Raw genomic sequence first — 17,758 nt, forward strand, 5'->3', positions numbered from 1 at the left:
CATGAGTTTGAGGCTAGCTTAGGCTACATAGTAAATTCCAAGGTGGGCTATAGAATGAAATTCTATGCCCAAGAAACAAACCAAGAGAAAGGGAAGGGACACAGTTCTTTTAATGAGTATGCTTTTGGACTTCTGAGCAAGATGGCAGTTTAGAGGCTGAATCAGAGTGAGCTAGTCAAGGAGAGAGGCAGAATAATTAAAAATAGAGAAGAGAACTAGAGAAGAGCTTCAGAAATCCACAAAGGAAGTACAAGGATATGAAAAAACCAAACAGATTAAAAAAAAAATAATAAACCAGAGAAAAAGAAGTCATGCAATGAAAAATATCTTAGCTTACCAGGAATTGTGGTGCATACCTTCACTCCCAGCGCCAAACCAGGGACAGAGCTGAGCTCCGAAGATCCCCTGGAAGATCCCCTGGAAGAGAAATGGATGTTCTGCAGGAGACAGAATATAGCACATGCCTTGGCACTGACAGAGCTGTGTAGATGCAGAAAGGGAGACCATGTAGGGGACAGAGCTCTACAGAAGCTGAATGTATGCGAGACAAGCAGCAAAGACCCAGAGACTAAGAAGAGCTGCTCCTTTCCTGGTGCCCAGCCTTGTGTGGCAATCTCCAAAGTTAGCCCCAGCAACCATCAGAGGAAGAGATCCCTGGAATCTCAAGAAAAAGGATGACAAAACGTGGAAACTGCTGTGGCATCACGATTGGCACCAAAGACACCAAGCTAAGCTTCCTGAGGAGAGAGTGATAGAAACATGGTAAGAGTGGCAAGCTAAAAGTTTCTCAACCTGATAGCTTTCACCTTGGCCACAGCAGGAGAAGCTGTGTTCTTCACAGGAAGTTGACCACCTGACAGATGTAAGGTAAACACAGAGAATGGGTTCTCTCCAAACCAGAAGGAAGCTTTGACTAAGAATTTAATGCCTTCTATGCCATTTTATTCCTTCTGTGTTTATACACTTTATTTTTTAACCTTTTATTTCTATTTTCTCTCTCTATATATATCTGTATGTATTTTTAAAACTCTTTACCTTTTTCTGTCTTTTAGACCCTTAATATGTACACTTTGGTAAGTTGTATACTCTAAGTAACTTGTATATTTTTTCAGCTGTTTTTTTATATACCTCTAACCCATATATTTTTCTGCTTACTGCTACTCTACCTTCTCTTACACTCTACCCCATTAATTCCCACTCACTATTTAAATATGTTACCTGTTCCACATGGGACTCTAGTATTCTTATCTCCAAAACTTACTGGGAAAGCAAGTCAGGAGCACAGTATGTTTTTCTTCAGCTAACCGTGTCTTCTGTCAAACTATCCTGATTTTTACTGCAGTGGATTTTCATGAGCCCAAATGGGCTGTCTAACCACCAGGAAGACTGATATAAAATAAACAAGGACGAATAAGATGTCATCGAGTAAAACACTTGCTGCGCAAGAATGAGAATCATAGTGCGAATGCCTAGCATCCACCTAAAAAAAGCTGAGAAGAGCTGCATGTGCTTGTAACCCTGGCATTGGGTAGGGGAAGAGCAGAGACAGGCAAATACTGGGAGGTACCCTAATTTCTTTCTCAGCCCTTTTGTCTTTTGTCTACAAGAGAGCTACTGATTTTTTTTGAGTTAATTTAGTATCCAGCTGGTTGAATTTTTGGGGTCACTCATGTATACTATCATATCATCTGCTAATAATGATACTTTGGCCTCTTCCTTTCCTAACCGAATCCCCTTGATCTCCTTTAGTTGTCTTATTGCTCTAGCAAGGACTTCAAGAACTATGTTGAAGAGATATAGAGAGAGTGGACAGCCTGGACTTGTCCCTGATTTCAGTGGGATTGATTTTAATTTCTCTCCATTTAGTTTGATGTTGGCTATAGGCTTGCTGTATATTGCTTTTACTATATTTAGCTATGTGCCTTGTATCCCTGATATCTCTGAGAATTTAAAGATGAATGGGTGTTGGGTTTTGTTGAATGCTTTTTTCGGCATCTAAGGAGATGATCACATGGTTTTTCTCCTTCAGTTTGTTTTTATGGTAGTTTACATTGATGATTTCTGTATATAGAACCACCTCTGCATGCCTGGGATCAAGCTTACTTGGTCATGGTGGATGATATCTTTGATGTGTTGTTGGATTCGGTTTGCATATGTTGTGAGTATTTTTGCATCCATGTTCATAAGAGAGTATTGGCCACTCAACCTACCCGAAGTGGCCAGCTTCTGATTCACCAGAAGATACTGTCTCAATGCAATAAAGCAGAGAGGGATAAAGAAAGATACAGATATCCTCCTATGGATCTCACATTTTTGTACATGAATGTGCACACCTGCACACTTACATGCATGCATTATACACAGAGACAAAAACAGTGTGAGAAAGAAAAGACCACAAACTGGAGATAATATACATTCTAACAGATACATGAAATACAATAAAGAAACTCAAGAAATATGAGACAATACTCCACTTAAGCACCTCCATAAGCATCCTCAAAAACATGGGGAAAAGATGAACTAGTTGAAATGCCAGAAGTTTTCATGGTCCTATATTTTGAAAGGATCAACAACCAAATATAGGACTTGAATAAAAATGCAGAATTTAATTCAAGACAGAGAAAAAAATTACAAAACCAAGAACCAAAGTGGATAAAAGAGTCATTAACTTAGATGAAAACCTTAAATCAGGGAGAACATAGTCACAAAGGAAATCAAGATGCTGAAAAAGAATCAAGCAACAATTTTGGAAATGGAAAGAAACAATCATTTATATTAAAAACAGAAAGAAAAAAAAACATCAATAGACAAGAACAAGAAGAAAAACAAATCTCAGGGTGGGAGATCTACATCTGAATAGGGGGTGTAGGTCCTCTCCATGCATGGTCATTGGTATTGATTAGTAGGGAAGGGGGAACACCCCTTTTAGTGGACTAGGAGAGGGAGATAGGGAGGAAAAATGATGGAGGATGGGACCAGAAGATGAGGGAGGGGGCTACAATCAGGATATAAAGTGAATAAATTGTAAAAATAAATAAATACATAAATAATAAAACACAAAAATCAGCAAATCTGATCAAAACTTCCAATAAGACCAAATTATATTCAAGAAACCAAAGAAGAAATCTATGGCAGAGGAGACGAGGCTGACATGAAATCAAATGGCTTACACAACATACTCTATTAAATTATAGCAATGAATTTCATGAACACATAGAAATACACATCCAAACACAAGAAGTGTATGGAACCCCAAATACATACAAATAAAGGAGAACCTCTGTATGTATAATCCGGGTGTAAAACATACAAATCTAAGGAACAGTACTAAATGCTATAAGGAAAACACACAAAGTAGTATGTGGAAGCGGAAACATCAGAATAATGTCTAACCTGCCATCAGCATTCCTAAGAGCCAGGAAAGCTAGATACTAAATTACGAACAAATTGATATATCACAAGCATTGAAAGTAAGCAATTGGCCGGGGGTGGTGGTGCACGTCTGTAATCATAGCACTGGGGAAGGCAGAGGCAGAGGCAGAGGCAGGTGGATCTTTGAGATCGAGGCCAGCCTGGTCCACAAATCAAGTCCAGGACAGCCAGGGCTACACAGAGAAAGCCTATCCTTGAAAAACAAACAAACAAACAAACAAACAGATTAAAGAAAGCTTCACACATGAGAACAGAGGAAAGAATGCATTTCATGAAAACAATAGATGAAAAGAGGAGAACTGAGGTCTCAGTAATGTCCAACACATTAAACAAGCAAACATCCATACTACTAGAGTGGAAAACCAAAACTACCAATCAATCAGAAGGAAAAAGAAAGCCAGAAATAATAGCAAACAACCCATCTTCAATTGCAATGGTCTTATCAGTTAAAGACAGAGGCAGGATTAAAAAACAGGATTTGACTATATGCTATTTTTAAGAATCTCATATAAAGAAAGACTGAAAGTAAAAGACTAGATACTAAATTACCAATGCAATAGAAGCTGAAAATAAATTGATATAGCAGTTCTCATATCTGATAAAGTAGGTAATAAATCAAAACTAATCAGGAGAAAGAAAAGAAGGCCACTTCATGTTAATAAAAGGACAATGAATCAAAAGGCCATGCCCATTGTAAATATATATGTACCAAATCATGGGAACCCTAATTTCATAAAATAAACACTAAAAGGCATAAACACATATAGTTAAGTTCTAATATAATAGCAGTGAAAATTTTCAGTATCATACCTAGATGGTTCTTCCTAATAAAAAATATCATCAAAAGACTTCAGAACTAAATTATAACACAGATCAGTTCGATTTAACAGATATCTACAGACTCTCACACCCAACAGATAAAATTAATTCTTCTCACTGACACATGGAGCCTTCTCTAAAGTTGACCACATTATAGGCTAACAGGCAATATTTATCAAATAAAAATCTGAAATGATGTCCTGTATCTTATCAGACAACAGTGGAATAAAACTAGAAATCAACAGAAAACCTAACCTCAGAAAATATACAAATACTTGGCTATTAAACAATATACTTTTGTGTCATCAAATAAAGGAGAGAAAACAAAATTTCTAGAATCAAATGAAAATAGTACAACAAACCAGAATGTCTGGGATTTCTTCTAGTCAGTCCTAAGAGTAAAATGTAAAGTTATACATGCTCACATTTTTTAAAAAAATGGTGGTGCATGCTTTTAATCCCAGCACTTGGGAGGCAGAGGCAGGTAGATCTGTGAGTTTGAGGCCAGCCTGGTCTACAGAGTGAGTTCCAGGACAGCTAAAAATACACACAGAAACTCTATCTGAAAAAACAAAAGAAAACAAAATCAGATACCTGGCAACATGGCTCTATGTGTAAAGACACCTGCTATCAAGCCCAATAACTTAGTTCAATCACTGCAACTTATGTGATAAAGGAAAGAAATGGCTCCTACAAGTTGTCCCGGACTTCCACATGTGTGCATACACACACAAAATAAACAAATGTAATTTTTTTTTCAATGCAGTTTATTCAGGAACCTTGAACAATCCTCGGACCCTGGGGAAAGCCAGCCCACAGCTTAAATAGCCTCTGGGTAGCCAACCCAGGCGTGCCACGTGTGCAATGCAGATAGGTCCACATACATGGAAGCAAGCCAGATCCTCAGCCTTAGCCAAATGTGGAATTGTTCGTGACAGAGAGCACTCACCATCGGGAAGGTGGAAGGCGGAAACCAGCTCCATCTTTAAGGCACAGCATTCCGCAGCTCTCTACAGTTCCCCCTTTTTGTTTTAGACGCATCAGGCAAGAGTAGAGGTCTGATCTCTGATATTAGAAATAAATTGGGACTTTGTACTGATGTTCATTTAGGTGTGATCCACCCAAAGAGCATCAGACCCGTCCAATACCTTTTTCTCAGAGGCGGGACCTGGGGCATCAACCCGCATGCAATCAGACATGCTCTTCTCTGGGTCGAAAGCTGCTGACCCTGAGTGCAGTGCTTAGCCTCACATCCTGAGCGTATCATTTTAGCTTTTTATGGTATCCAACCATGCTTGGGGAGAATGTCCTGCTTCAATGGCTGTAAAGGCCTGAATGATCATGGCTGCATCACACTGTTGTGAGACTCTAATCTTGCATATATACCACAGGCAAACCAAGGAGACCAACACCAGAAGGCCTGCTAACGCTCCCATGCCCGCCCATTCCTTCAGATGATTCATGGCTGCAGCAATCCATGTTGATAATCCTGTGGCTAGTCCTGCGTCCACTCTGGTAGAATTTACTGTGACAATGGCCACTCTCAGCTGCTCCATCGTAGTATCGAATTCTCCAGTCCAATTACCTAAAATATAGCTCCACAATTGTTTAGACAGATTTGCAGCACAGGAAAAATTCTCATGTTGTATGCTAGTGACACAAAGTCCAGCATACTTTCATTGACAGCCAGGTTGAGCGATTTGCCATAGGGTATCAATTTGCTCCTGCAAGAGGTCAATCCTCTGATTGACCACAATCAAGCTTCCTTTTAGTTGAGCATTAATTCCTTTATGTACAACTAAGGCATGAGCTACATTGGCTAAATGATTATTCAGGGTCTGAGCAGTCTGCCCAGTATGACTCATGGCTAATGCCCTGGTGGTAGCTCCAACAGCCGCCAATGAGATGGTAGTAACAATGGTGGCTGTAGTTCCAAGATCCCTTTTCTGTCTGAAGAGAGTCATAGCATGAGGGGCATCAACGGGCACAGGCACCCAGTGAGGCATGCGAGTAACCAGGGCATACCTAAATTTACTAGCATTCCAGCATTGGACAAAAAAGCAAGTATCATTACCACAATTACTTGGCTCTATCTGGCTAATAATGAATAAAAATGGGGGATATAAACAAACAGGTGTGGGCTTATAGGAAATATTATGAGAAGCCTAACCCCTCATTGGAACATCCTGCGTCAGTTCTAGAACTAGCAGTGGTGGTGTCCGAGGTCTGAGTAGGTTCAGGAGACCATTGCCCCCAGGGGCGAGACGTGCTCCATGCCAATTGACTAACTCCATGTTTTCCTCCAATTTTGAAAGTCATTTAAGGTTCTTAAATTATTTTTTTCCCTTTTTTTTAAAAAATTTTTCATCAATTACTCTTTATTCATTCTGCATCCCCCCCATAAGCCCCTCCCTCCTCCCCTCCCAATCCCACCCTCCCTCCTCCCTCTGCTTGCATGCCACTCCCCAAGTCCACTAATAGGGGAGGTTCTCCTCTCCTTTCTGATCTTAGTCTGTCAGTTCACATCAAAAGTGGCTGCATTGTCCTCTACTATGGCCTGGTAAGGCTGCTCCCCCCAAGAGGGAGGTGATCAAAGAGCAGGCCAATCAGATTATGTCAGAGACAGTCCCTCTTCACATTACTATGTAACCCAATTGGACTCTGAACTGCCCTGGGCTACATCTGTGCAGGGGTTCTGGGTTATCTTCATGAATAGTCCTTGGTTGGAGTATGAGTCTCTGGGAAGTTCCCTGTGTTCAAATTTTCTTGTTCTGTTGCTCTCCTTGTGGAGGCCCTGTCCTCTCCAGCTCTTACTATTTCCCAGTTCTTACATAAAATTCCATTCACTCTGCCCAACAGTTGCCCATTAGGCTCAGCATCTGCTTTGATAGTCTGAAGGGCAGAGGCTTTCAGAGGCCCTCTGTGGTAGGTTCCTAGGTTGTTTCCTGTTTTCTTCTTCTTCTGATGTCCATCCTCTTTGCCTTTCCGGATGGGGATTGGACATTTTAGTTAGGGTCCTCTCTCTTGCTTAGTTTCTTTAGATGCACAGGTTTTAGTGGGTTTGTCCTATGTTGTATGTCTATATGAGTGAGTATATACCATGTGTGTCTTTTTGCTTCTGGGACAACTCACTCAGGATGATCCTTTCCAGATCCCACCATTTACCTGCAAATTTCATGATTTCCTTATTTTTCATTGCTGAGTAATATTCCATTGTGTAGATGTACCACAATTTCTGCATCCATTCTTCAGTTGAGGGGCATCTGGGTTGTTTCCAGCTTCTGGCTATTACAAATAAAGCTGCTACAAACGTGGTTGAGCAAATGTCCTTTTTGTGTACTTGAGCCCAAATGTAATATTTTTAAAAGAAATCAGTGATCTTGAATAAAGAACCCAACTATACACCCTGAGACTCTAAAAACACATAAGAAGCCAAACCCAAATGCCCCGATAGCAAGAAATAATAAAAGTGAAGGTAAAAATTAATTGAATAGACACTAAAAGGGTAATACGGGGGCATGGGCCTGGAGAGATGGCTCAGAGGTTGAAAGTACTGTCTGCTCTTCCAGAGCTCCTGAGTTCAATTCCCAGCAACAACATGGTGGCTCACAACCATCTATAATGTGATCTGATGCCATCTTCTGTCATGCAGGTATACATGCAGATAGAGCACTCAAATACATAAAATAAATAAATCTTTTTAAAAAGAAGAAAAATACAGGGGCTGGAGAGATGGCTCAGTGTTTAAGAACAGTTGTTCTTGCTGGATACCTGGGTTTAGTTCTCACTACTCACATGATAACTAACAATCCTGTTACTCCAGTTTCACAGGATCCAACACCTCCTTCTGGCCTCCATAGGCACTGCACACAGACATATATGCAAGTAAAACACCCATACATATAAAATGAAAATAATTAACCTTTAAAAAACAAATAGAATTATCAAACAAAAAGTTTGTTCTTTAAAAATATTGACAAAGTCTGGAAAATTAGCTCAGTTGGTAGTAGAGCTTGCTGTGAAAACCTGATGACCTGAGTATGATCCCCAGAACCCACAGTGGAAGGAGAGTTGTCCTCTCAGAGGTTGTCCTCCATATGCATGCTCTGTCATGCTCATGCACATGTGTGTAAAGAAAAATAAATAAAATAAAAATTTGAAGAAAAGTATTTTTAAAAAATTTTAAAAGGAGCCCATAGTTAGCAGACTTTGGATATTTAAAGAGGCTTTGAATATTTTGGAGAGGGTTTAAATGTTGAAAGAGACCTTGGATGTTTAAAGTTAAGTATGTTTGGGCTAAAGAGATGGCTCAGAGGTTGAGAGCACTGGCTACTCTTCCAGAGGTCCTGAGTTCAATCCCCAGCAACCACATAGTACCTCACAACCATCCATAATGAGACCTGGTGCCCTCTTTTTGTGTGCAAGTAGATATGCAGTCAGTACACTGTATACATAATAAATAAATCTTTTTTAAAAAGTATATTTCATATTTTGGTATTAATATTAATGTGAGATCTTGAGAATTATTAAGAAATGAAAGGTTATGGTTTAACAATGATATGTTTGTGTGTCAAGTGACATGGGGTTAATTGTCCTGACTAGTTTTATGTCAACTCAGCACAAGCTGGAGTCATTCAGTTAAGAAAATGTCCCTACCAGCTTGGCCTGTGGATAAGCCTGTGGTGCTTTCCTTGATTGATGATCGATATGAGAGGTCTCAGATCACTGTGGTCATTCCATCCCCTCAGCTGGTGGTCCTGGGTTTTATAAGAAAGCAGGTTGAACAACCCAGGAGGGGCAAGCCAGTGAGCAGTGTTCCTCCATGGTCTCTGCATTAGCTCCTGCCTCTAGGTTCCTGCAGTGAGTTCCTGACCTGATTTTCCTCATGATGGAGTGTGACCTGAGAATTATAAGATGAACTAAACCTTCACCTCCCTAAGTTGTTTTTGATCATAATGTTTTATTATAACAATAGAAATCCTAACACAGCTCCCAAAACATAGATCTATAGTTAGTCCTGTGGGTGTAGAGATGGTAGCCTACAGAGAAGGAAAGGAGAGGAAAGAGCCAGTCAAAGATGGCTCTTGATGAAAGCAGGTTCAAAGGCCACAGATCTGGAGCTAGACCTTTAAGTGTGGAAGTAGCTAAAGCAGGGGGAAGAAAATTGGAGGTTTGGGGAAATGGGTGATGGAGAAGAGAGGAAGGGACTTATCCAGGCAGAGTGTCTCAGGAGCAAAGGGAGTTCGTTGCCATGGTGTAGAATTTGGCTTCTACACCATGAGGGGACAGGGAGGAAGAGATGGCAAAGGGAAGAAATGACTGGCACATTCGGCAAAGGGGATTTACATATGAAGATTGTTCAAGGCCACAGGTCTGGAACTAGGTTTGGAAATGCAATGGGTTAGAAAAAGGGTGGAGTTTTTGTTTGTTTTGTTGTTTTTGAGACAGGTTCTCACTGTGTAGCTCTGGATGGCCTGGATCTGACGATATAGACCAAACTGGCCTGGAACTCACAGAAACCTGACTTTTTTTTTTGCCTCTTGTGTGCTGGGAGTAATGTTTTTCTCCATCTTATCTTATGCTCTCTTGGTTGTTCTCTTGGGTTTCTTTAAATATTTTATTTCTGTTATCATTTTGACTTCCAATGTAAACATTGTATGAAAAAGACACTCTCATGTTGTTTCTTTTTCTGAAAATCTGATGTTCCAATACCCAGTCTAGGACAGAAGACAAAATAGAACGATTCAAGAAAGCAGTTGAGTACTATTCAGTCACAACCAAACTCTCTACACTGCCAATGGGTCCTTCCTTTCTAGGTAAGGCTTCCAGCTACTGTTAAATTGACTATCCTTAGGACCAGAGTTGAATCCCTTGTTTCTGTCTGTGTCCTGCCTTTTCACATTTATAGGTTTGGGGATAATGCTATTTTCATAGTTTGGGCTTCTTCTAATATTAACCCCCATTGTGACCCGGTGTATGTAAAAATAGCCCTGTCTTTGGCAGCAAGCTCAATTTTGAATTGTATTTCTGTTGCTTACTAGCGGAGTGTATCTTGTCACTTTTCATTTGTATGTAACATGGCTCACAATACCTACTATGTAGGGTTGTCATCAGATTAAATGCCTTATATAGGATCCCTGGCATGCCATTTATCCATTCCACCAGTATTATACCAGACACATGCTATCTGACCACAGAACCTTCATGTCACTTATTTTCTTGATAGAAAAAGCTAGAATTAATTGCTGCCACTGTAAATTTGGCAGGTTTATCAAAGTGAATTGGGAACTCAGTTCAGAAGAATTAATCTTGAATATACCACCCAAGGAACAGCTTGTGAATACACCTATACATAATTTCAGGCTCACGGGCTCAGTTTAGATATCTAGAGGATGTCAAAGAGTGCATAAATAATTCACACAGGGAACAAAAAAGCCAGATTAGTGGAATAGCCCATAGTAGTCAATTAATTAAAATGTTTTGTGGTGCTAGGGATCTAACCCATGGCTCCAAACATACAACACAAGTGCCCTACCAGTGTTATACATCCTCAGATAATAAAGTAGAACTTTATAATAGATTTATTTCATGCAGTGATGGTTTAACAGGCTGTAATAAAGATGGTAAAATGATTAAGATTGGCTGAAGCATAGCACTTTTCTTGGCTTCAGGCTTTCGAAATAATCGACTGGGAAATCCTCCCCTTCCACGGAATCAAATGGGCCCTATTTCTACTGGAAAGCCAATGGTAAGTGTTTGTTTATCATGTATTTATTAAGAGGATTACAATCACTTCCTTGTGTTAGACTGGGACTCATTCCTGATTTTTATAATCCGAATTGATGAGTTAGGATGACTCAGGGTTAGACTATAATATATGGTGGATAATATCACAAAATATTTCCAAAAGGTCTAGTTTAGTTAATTTTCCTGGCTGGTAAATTATTTCTTAATATTTTCAGTGTGTACTTCATACCTTAACAGTTCCTACTATTGGCATCATTTACTATGTCACAGCTTCTGAGGAAACCATCATGTATCCAGGTAAAATGTTAAATAGCTTTTCTATCTGTTTTATCCTTTAGTTTTCTCGCCAGTTGCCCCCGAAAATGAAATATCCACCACCATTTCCAATGGGACCAAACGCGTCTCTTCTCTTCTCCCATAGTGTGGGGGATTCCCATGCTTTCTCTGAGGATCCCATGCTACAGGACAATTCCTTTGCCAATTGGGCTATTTCTTATGACTCTTCTACACCCCAATTTCCTAATTGCCTGACTTCCAAAACTTCACCTCCTTTGGGACCAGATTCTTCCCACTCCTCCTCTTCTGAAGGTGATGAAGCAAATGGAGCTGGTTCTGAGTAAGTTTTGTATAAACAAGCATAACAAAAAATTTCAGAAGAAATGTGGAAAAATGTATGTACTCACTCAAAAGGATAACAAAAGAAGTCCTTATAGGAAAGGCAGTTGCTTAGGAAATCCTAATGTGGATGTACTGTCCTTTTTCAGTTTGTGAGGAACATAGATTGAAGGTTAAAAGAATAAAATAATTTATATAGTTGAAATATTGAAACAGCTCCTTAGTAATGAATATAGGTCTCACAAACTGGCTTGATTGGTTTTTAGAGTATTCCTCTAAAGAGATTATTTCTGGGAAACAGAGCTACTTTGAGATTATAATTTTAATTACTTTCTTAGACTATGAATAGCCTCTCAACAAGATGTCTTAAAGGTATAAAGGATCCAGAGTGACTTCTATGACTTTTGATTCTTTGGTCTATGTCAAGTGAATAAGGCCAAGGGGACAGTGATGACCACTGAAAAGAAAGGTGTCAAGCCCAGTTCTAACCCAGTGTGTTGACCATCAGGGAGTTTGTGAGAGTGCTTGGGATCAGGACTTGAGTGGAAATATCTTCATCAACTTCCCTTTTCTGTCGTCTGTTTTTTTTTTTTTTTTAGTCATGTCACAGAAACACTTCAACAACAGCCTGGATGGGAAGATCCAAGTGGTGACAGAGGGTCTTGGGTACAGCCTGTTGATGCTGGAGTTTCAGAAACTAGCATAGGTGATGGTGAACCTCACATCCCATCTCTGTTATCTATGTCTACAAGGAACCACATGGATATCACCATTCCACCCTTACCGCCGGTAGCCCCAGAAGTCTTGAGGGTTGCTGAACACAGACACCGAAGGGGTCTTATGTATCCATATATTTACCATGTCCTTACTAAGGTGAGAGAACACATACATATCTACCTCCCTGTTCTCTGTAGTATTTCCTAGTTACTAAGTTACAAAGTCACCTGAAGAAAGTCTGATGATTGTTATTTTTATTCAGGGAAAGCAGTCCTGGAGATTGAACATAGGGTTTCACATGCGAGGCCAGCACTGTAACATTAAGCTATATTCCCAGCCCAATGAGCATTGCATCTCAAGAGGTACAAGGAAATCATGTATGTTTGTGCCCTTCCTTGCATTAAGGGCCTCAGAAAAGGAGAGATGAGTAGGAATTGGGACTAAGCAATAAATAAAAACTCTAAGAACTATAAATTGTAAAATTTTGAAGTAATATGCTAAGTTGATTGTGCTTCTGAAGGTACCATCTAAGAAGTGGTCCTGCCCCCTTGTTTCTTATCTCCTCCTCTACTTCTACATACCTGCTCCCTTCCTCTGGTCTTAACACACTAACTACCAACAGAATGTCTGAGCCAGCACATGGAGACCAACAAAGCCAAGAAATTTGGGCCCAGGGGGTCCTGCAGAGACTATTGCACCAACCAAGGACCATACATGGAAAGGACCTAGACCCCCTGCCCAGATGTAGCCCATAGGCATCTCAGTCTCCATGTGTGTTCCCTAGTAAGGCTGCCTCTGGTACAGACTCTGTTGCCTGATCTTTGATCACTTCCCCCTGACAGGGTGTCCTTGCCAGGCCACAGAGGAAGAGGATACAGGCAGTGCTGTGAAACTTAATAGCCTAGGGTCAGATGGTAGGGGAGGAGGGCTCCCCCTTTCTGTATACTAAGGGAGGGTTATAGAGGGGAAGTGGGGAGGGAGGGTAGGACTAGAAGGAGATGAGGAAGGGGTCTACAATCGGATATAAAATGAGCAAATAAATTACACACATATGTTATATTTGACATAATATATTATACTAGACATTATATATAATGTCTAAACCAGGCATGGTAGCAACCTTTTAATCATAGCAGTCTGGAGGCAAAGGCAGATGGAGCTCTTGAGTTCCAGGCCAGCTTGATCTGCATAGTAAGTCCCAGTAAATCCAGAGTTATATAGTGAGACCTTGTCTCAAAAAACAAAAACAAAAACAAACAAACAAACAAATAAAATGTATAAGGTAGATTCTCCCTGATAGTCAACTCTAGTCCGTCAGATATGAGACTTTACAAACAAAACAAAGCTTGTAAACAGGCTGCAGTCATCTGAGCTTCTTATAGCTTCCTTCTAATCTGAAATCTCTCTCTAAAAAATATATATATATATATATATATATATATATATATATATATATTAAATTTACTTGACTCCAGAGCCTACAGTTCATTATTTGCTTTTTTCAGCTCTTTTCTAAACCTTGAAGAATTCATTTTCTTCTTTTCCCTGATCATTTTCTTGTTAGGGTGAAATTAAAATCCCTGTATGTATTGAGGATGAGTGTAACATGGAGCTGCCTCCAGCTGCTCTCCTGTTCCGGTCAGCTCGTCAATATGTATATGGAGTTCTTTTTAGCCTAGCAGAGACACAGCGGAAAATGGAACGCCTGGCCATAAGGCGAAGGTTACCTATGGAAGGTAAGTATTATTTATAGCTATTCTAGCTATGACAGTCTCTCTATACTTGGCACAAGGCACACACATACACACACACACACACACACATAAACCCAAAGCCTGTGTGAATATACCATGGGCTATAAAACATTCTTTAAGATAATGCATCATTCACCACATTACACAATGAAATAGGACATATAAAAATGTAAGCCCCAATAATGAAATCATGAAACATTCAGAATATGTATTACTTTTAAGAACAATGGTTGTAGACTTTGAGAGTTCCAGAACTTTATCTCATAGTCTCTCTTCCCCTGTGAGGTTTTAGTTTTAGAAAATGATGCTATAGGTAGTTGAAATTATTAGATTGTTTTAAACTATAGAATGACTTAGTCACTTTAATAGATCCAAAAGAATTACATGGGTTTCTACTTCCTTGAAGGTAAATTAGTTAGATATATTTTCCTTATTCTTCTTGTTAAGTACAACTAAAATTCTGGGACATTGTATCTGGGGAAACAAACACCACAATATAGTCCTGAAAGCAGAGATTGTTTGATGCCCTTGTAACCCTAGGAATGCTAGAGTACTGAGTTCTCTGAGTTTCTTTTAGTTTCATATGTCACAGACTGGATATGAGACAATTTGACAGGGAATCTATAAGTATCAACCACTGCAGACCAATACCCTCTGCCTGGAGGCCTGCAAAGGACCAACTTCACAACATAGAAGTTTTTTATGTAAAAACTGCGCTATATGAGCCAAGCACCACAGAAGAAACTGTGATTTACCTCACCCTTTACCCTCACCAGCAAAGACTTCTATTACCAGGCTGTACTGAAGAGTGTTGCTTTACCAGATACCAACTGGAGAGGTATCAGACAAGGTCAACTGAGGAATCAAAGCATACTCTCCCACCTGTCAGCAATGAATAACTACATTTACATACTACTGAAGTCATAAATACAAGATTTGAATAAGATTCAGAATCTTAAATTAAAATTCATGTATTTGGGGTTGGAGAGATGGCTCAGAGGTTAAGAGTACTGGCTGCTCTTCTAGAGGTCCTAAGTTCAATTCCCAGCAACCACATGGTGACTCATGACCATCTGTGATGTGATTAGCCCTCTTCTGGCGTGCAGGTATCCATGCAGATAGAGCCCTCATATACATAAAAATAAATATATGAAAAAATCATGTATTTGGACTTAAATTGAAATTTTTTTATCATACCAAGAACTAGGAAGGTTTAAAGTTCAGTTCTCAGACAGACAAAAAAGAAAATGAACAGACAAAAAATTGCAAAGGAACTCTCATAAAAATATTTTTAGCAAATAATTGCAGACATTATCAAAACAAATTTGACACAGACAGCCAGCTAAATGGCTCCATGGTTTAAAGTATTTGTGCAAACCTGTGGAACCCATGGTGAAAAGAAAGAGCAATTCCTGAAAGTTGTATTCTGGCCTTCACACACATGCCACTGCATGTGCGTATGTAACACACACATACCACATAAAATTTTTAAAATTAAAGAAAAACACACTATTTAAATCAAATGGAAATTAAGACCTAAAAATAAAAACAATAACCAAAGTAAAATCTTTTTCAGTGGAAAGTAAGGCCTAAAAAAATACAATAACCCAAGTAAAATCCTTTCTAGTTATATGGTATGCTTTCATCCCAGAACTTTGGTGGTAGAGGAAGAAAAATCAGGAATTCAAGTTCATCCTATAGGCTGCATAGTAAATTTGAAGCCATCCTGAGCTGCATGAGACCCTCTTTCCACAAACAAACAACAAAACACAATGCTCACGAATAGGCTAAATGGTGGAGTGGACACAACAGCCTGAAAAGAATAAAGACCTGTAGGACTATAGCAAAAGATCTACTATTTGTATTGTCAAACTCTCAGAGAAAATTAGAATGACATCTGTACAAAAATTCCATAATAAAGCTAATTCCTTTATATGATGTTTACTTTTAAAGGAAAAATAATTATAAATAACAGGTGGTCTTTGATCAGAAGCCTTAGAATTCAGAAGGAGTTACCAAAACATTTTCAAGTACTGAAAGAAAAGAATAACCAACTGTCTTAGTTACTTTTCTATTGCTGTGATGACACAACATGACCAAGGTAACCTATAAAACAAATGTAATTGGGTTTATGATTTCAAAGAGTTAAAGTCCATGGTAGTGATGGTAGAGCAAAACCATGGTGGCAGGAACAGTTAAGAGCTTTTATCTTTAGCCACAAGCATGAGACAGGAAGGAGAGCCCACAGGGAATGGCAAGAGTCTTTTGAAACCACAAAGCCTACTCCTAGTAAGACAACTTCTCTAGCAAGGCCACACACCCCATCCCTCCCAAACAGTTCCCTTAACTGGATACCAAACATTCAAACATATGAACCTATGGAAGCCATTTTCATTCTAACCACCACAGCAACATACAATTATTTATCAAATAAGATTCTTTGGTAATGAAGGAGAACTATGTTAATTTACAAGCAGAATGGCTAAAGGCAGTTCATACAGAAAAAAGAATGGTAAAATAATGAATCTTGCAATACCAGAAAAGAAAAAAAAAAATGGTAAAAAGAACAAAATAATTGATTAACCTAAAATAGACATCCTTGAAGTTTCTAAATTGTGTTTCACTGGAACAAAAATTATAACACTGTTTCAGTGTATATATAGAAGCTATTTAGGGCCAGGGAGATTTAGCAGTTCAAGTCCTGTCACCAGTGACAATCTAAATTTGATTCCCAGAACCCACATGGTGGAAGCAGAAAATCACTTCTGCATGCAGGCTGTGAGTTCGAGGCCAGCCTGGTCTACAGGGTGAGTCCAGCACAGCCAGGCCTACACAGAGAAACCCTGTCTCAAAGAGAAAAAAAAACAAAAACGAAAACAATAAAACAAAACAAAAAATAACAAGAAGATAGTTATCTGTAAATTAGAAAGCAGGACCTCAAAAAATACATCCCTCTGCATTTGGGTCTAAAACTCCTGTTTCTAGGACTTTGTGAAATAGATAAATGTGCTTGATAAGCCATCTATTCTAGTCTATGGCTTTTTGAGACAGAATCTCACTGTGTAGCTTTCATTGGCCTGGAACGCACTATAACAACCAGAATGGACTTGAACTCACAGAAATCCACCTATCTCTGCTTCCAAGTGCTGGGATTACAGGTGTGCACTATTACTCTACCTGTGGTGATCTTTTTATAGCAATAGATTAAGATAATATAAACATAAAAATTCTTTAAATGTTAGCCTGTATCATGTGTATATAGAGAGTTGAGGGCCATCCTGAGCTTCTTAGCATGGTGCTGCCTTAGAAAATCAAAGAAACAAAAATATTAATAGAATTCAACAACATAGAATATATATATTGAGATTTAGAATTCTCAAACAAAACCAAAACAAGTAGTGTGTTTTGTTTGTTTGTTTGTTTTGCTAAGTAGGCTTTATTCTGTTGTGGCAAGCTTAATCTAATATTTAAATTTATTTTTAATTTAAAATTAATCTGTCTAAATAAGGTCAAGAAGAAAATTGTATGGTTATATTAATGGATCCAGAAAAAGCATTGGAAAGAATTTGACATATTAATAATATATTAATATATAGCTTTAAAAAGTGGAAATTGAGAGGAAATACCCCAGTTGGATGACTGAGTGGATACTTGCATCTCGAGCAACAGACAAA

The 17,758-nt window shown here is 38.9% G+C and overlaps 1 protein-coding gene across 2 annotated transcripts in view; it reads left to right on the top strand.

Moving 5' to 3' along the window:
• Fam120c (family with sequence similarity 120 member C) overlaps positions 1 to 17,758 on the top strand; it is a 136,555-nt gene that overhangs the window by 74,167 nt on the left and 44,630 nt on the right. For both annotated transcript variants that reach the window (XM_060374918.1, XM_060374919.1), the window contains exons 5-9: positions 9,968 to 10,067; positions 10,923 to 10,999; positions 11,337 to 11,614; positions 12,213 to 12,486; positions 13,895 to 14,066. In XM_060374918.1, the coding sequence (XP_060230901.1) occupies positions 9,968 to 10,067; positions 10,923 to 10,999; positions 11,337 to 11,614; positions 12,213 to 12,486; positions 13,895 to 14,066 (901 nt within the window). The remainder of the gene's footprint in view (positions 1 to 9,967; positions 10,068 to 10,922; positions 11,000 to 11,336; positions 11,615 to 12,212; positions 12,487 to 13,894; positions 14,067 to 17,758) is intronic.

The sequence above is a fragment of the Meriones unguiculatus genome, chromosome X, assembly GCF_030254825.1.
Source record: "Meriones unguiculatus strain TT.TT164.6M chromosome X, Bangor_MerUng_6.1, whole genome shotgun sequence".
Lineage (NCBI taxonomy): Eukaryota > Metazoa > Chordata > Mammalia > Rodentia > Muridae > Meriones > Meriones unguiculatus.